The sequence below is a fragment of the Calonectris borealis genome, chromosome 1 (assembly GCF_964195595.1).
Source record: "Calonectris borealis chromosome 1, bCalBor7.hap1.2, whole genome shotgun sequence".
Lineage (NCBI taxonomy): Eukaryota > Metazoa > Chordata > Aves > Procellariiformes > Procellariidae > Calonectris > Calonectris borealis.
Window position 1 is genome coordinate 58,308,716 of NC_134312.1, and position 3,351 is coordinate 58,312,066.

Consider the following 3,351-nt stretch of genomic DNA (forward strand, 5'->3'; position numbering starts at 1 on the left):
CAAAGAAGATTCGTTATCCTCGGTCTGAATTTTTGTTTAGAAAAGAAGCACAAGGTAGTTCCCTTCCAGACCAATCATCCATGGTCATAGCTTTTGGGCGTGCTGGAAGCAGATTGCACGTGTTCCCCCTGCTCCATGCTCCTGGCTTGGCCCAGAGGGCAAGAAGAAATAATGGTGACGACAACCAATAGGACTGGGGTGCTCATGCCTTTCCATTGCTAAACCCCAGTTACTGCCCCTTTCTCTTCCCTCTGCCCTTCAGTTTCCTTTTGCTGTGGTCCTGAGATTTGGGGTTGTTTTTTGTTGGGTTTTTTTTCTGTCCTGATGAGGGCACCACTGCAGACCATGATGTGCCTGGGGTTGTGGGCAGCTGCCCTGCTCTGCTTGTTTTCCCCTGGCACCGTGCAAGGTGACTGTTGGCTGATTGAGGGGGACAAAGGTTATGTGTGGCTGGCCATCTGCAGTCAGAACCAGCCCCCGTATGAGACCATCCCCCAGCATATCAACAGCACGGTGCACGACTTGCGTCTGAACGAGAATAAGCTCAAAGTGGTGCTGTATTCCTCCCTCAACCGCTTCGGCAACCTGACTGATTTGAACCTGACCAAGAATGAGATCTCCTATATTGAGGATGGGGCTTTTATGGGCCAGTCAAACCTCCAGGTCTTACAGCTGGGCTACAACAAACTCACCAACCTGACGGAGGGCATGTTGCGGGGCATGGCCCGTCTCCAGTTCCTCTTTGTGCAGCACAACCTAATTGAGCTGGTCACCCCTACTGCCTTCTCTGAGTGCCCCAGCTTGATTAGCATTGACCTGTCATCTAACCGTCTCAGCCGCCTGGAGGGGAACACTTTCACCAGCTTGAGCAATCTGATGGTGTGTGAGCTGGCTGGCAACCCCTTCAACTGCGACTGTAGCCTCTACAGCTTTCTTAACTGGCTGGCACTCTTCAACAATGTCACCAAGAACTATGACCGGCTCCAGTGTGAGACTCCTCGGGAGTTTGCTGGGTACCCACTCCTGGTACCTCGGCCTCACCACAACCGCAATGCCATCACCATCTTCCAGTCCATGTGCAGAGGTGGCACCATCCCCTCCCTCTCCAGGGTCAACCCCACCCCTTATACCCCTGACTCCCAACGAGACCTGGATGAGGGCTCAGCCATCAGCCCTGGGGACTTCCTCTCAGTCAAGCCTCCAGCCTCCTCCACCACTGACTCCTCCTTCAGTCCCAGCATCAAGCTCCATGATGTCACCATCACCTCAGCCATCCTGATGGTAACTATCCCCATGCCCTACAGTAAGATGTATGTGCTGGTCCAGTACAACAACAGCTACGTTTCCGATATAGCAACATTGAAGAGCAAGAAGGAATATGTCACTGTCAACAAATTGAAGGCCCACACTGATTATACTTTCTGTGTGGCCTCCATCCGCAACAACAGGCGCTACAACCACACTTGCCTGACCTTTGCAACCCGGAGCAAAGGCAGGGAGGACCCTATTTCCAGTACTTCCACCACCACACACTATATCATGACCACCCTGGGTTGCCTCTTTGGGATGGTCATTGTCCTGGGGGTGGTGTACTACTGCCTGCGGAAGCGGAGGATGCAGGAGGAGAAACAGAAGTCCCTCAATGTCAAAAAGACCATCCTGGAAATGCGTTATGGGTCGGATATTGACACCAGTACCATGGTCCATCCTTCCCAGAAGCTGGGTGAGCCACCAGTCATCCCTGTCTCACGGATGTCCTCCATCCCTTCCATGATTGGGGAGAAGTTGCCCCCATCAAAGTCAATGGAGGCTGGGATGGAGACTCCTAAAGTCACTACGAAAGGTAACTACATTGAAGTGCGGACTGGTGGTGGTGATGGGCTGGAACGAACCCAGCGGGATGAGGACCTGAGGGAGCTTGACAATGGGCAAGGCTCAGCTGCTGAGATCTCTACTATAGCCAAGGAGGTAGACAAGGTCAACCAGATCATCAACAACTGCATTGATGCCCTCAAGCTGGACACAGCCTCTTTCCTGGGTGGTGGGACTGGTGTTGACTCAGACATGGCCTTTGAGTGCCAGTCCATCCCAGCCAGTTCCTCGGGTGGGCTAGAGCGGCCCAGCTTTCTTTCCCCACCCTACAAGGAAAGCTCCCACCACCCTTTGCAGCGCCAGCTCAGTGCTGATGCTGCCGTGGCCAGAAAGACCTGCAGTGTCTCCTCTAGTGGCTCCATCAAGAGCGCCAAGGTCTTCAGCTTGGATGTGCCTGACCACCCACCACTCAGCAAGTCTGACTCCAAATACATTGAGAAGGGCAGCCCACTCAACAGCCCTTTGGATCGTCTTCCCTTGGTGTCCCCGGGCGCCATCCACCACTTGGAGGTCAAGCCTTCTTACCATTGCAGCGAGCACCGTCACTCCTTCCCGGCCCTGTACTATGAGGAAAGTGCTGACACCTTGAGCCAGCGGGTGTCATTCCTCAAGCCGCTCTCCCGATCCAAGCGAGACTCTACGTACTCCCAGCTCTCCCCCAGACACTACTTCTCGGGCTACTCCTCCAGCCCTGAGTACTCATCAGAGAGCACCCACAAAATCTGGGAGCGATTCCGGCCTTACAAGAAGCACCACAGGGAGGAGGTTTACATGGCGGCTGGGCATGCCCTGCGCAAGAAAGTTCAGTTTGCCAAGGATGAGGATCTGCATGACATCCTGGATTACTGGAAAGGAGTCTCTGCTCAGCAGAAGCTGTGACACTCCCTGGCTCTTTCCAAGGAAACAATACAAAACAAGACCCCTCCCCGACGACCAGAAAAAAAAAAATGCCACTTGACTGTGAAAAATAAACCAACAACAAAATACTCCCGACAAATACAAAACTGACAAAATCGTTTCTTAAAGTTTACAACAACAACAGAAAACTCTCACACACACAGACACACACAGACACACACAGACACACACACATGCCGAATTGTCTCTACTGTGTTACGGGGACCATTGTTCTGCCTGCAGATGGTTGGGAGGAGCGTCCTGCTCTGACACTGTGGTAACAACACTGGAGTGCGGGTGGGTGGGAATGGCCCGGGAGGGGGTGGCAGCGGTGGCAGGGGAAGGGCAGGGATGGACACTCACTGGGCATGAAACTCAGCTGTGAAATATTGCTCTTTCTGTTCCTGTTGAGGACTGATTTTTTTCGGGTGGGAGGAGAGGACTTTGGTTTAGAAAGCTTCTCTGCCCACCTGATACACCTACTTTTCCAAATCTTCCATCACTATTTTTTCCCCCATTTCCTTTGGCAGTGGAGGCTTCTCTCTCTCTCTGGTCCCCTTCCAAGATAAGTGGGATTTGTTG

The 3,351-nt window shown here is 52.8% G+C and overlaps 1 protein-coding gene across 1 annotated transcript; it reads left to right on the forward strand.

The window, feature by feature from the left end:
• The first annotated feature begins 324 nt into the window (after positions 1–324).
• ELFN2 (extracellular leucine rich repeat and fibronectin type III domain containing 2) lies at positions 325–2,967 on the forward strand. The gene has a single exon (XM_075160691.1). It carries the CDS (start codon positions 325–327, stop codon positions 2,749–2,751), a length of 2,427 nt encoding a protein of 808 aa, XP_075016792.1. The 3' UTR covers positions 2,752–2,967.
• Positions 2,968–3,351: the final 384 nt, after the last annotated feature.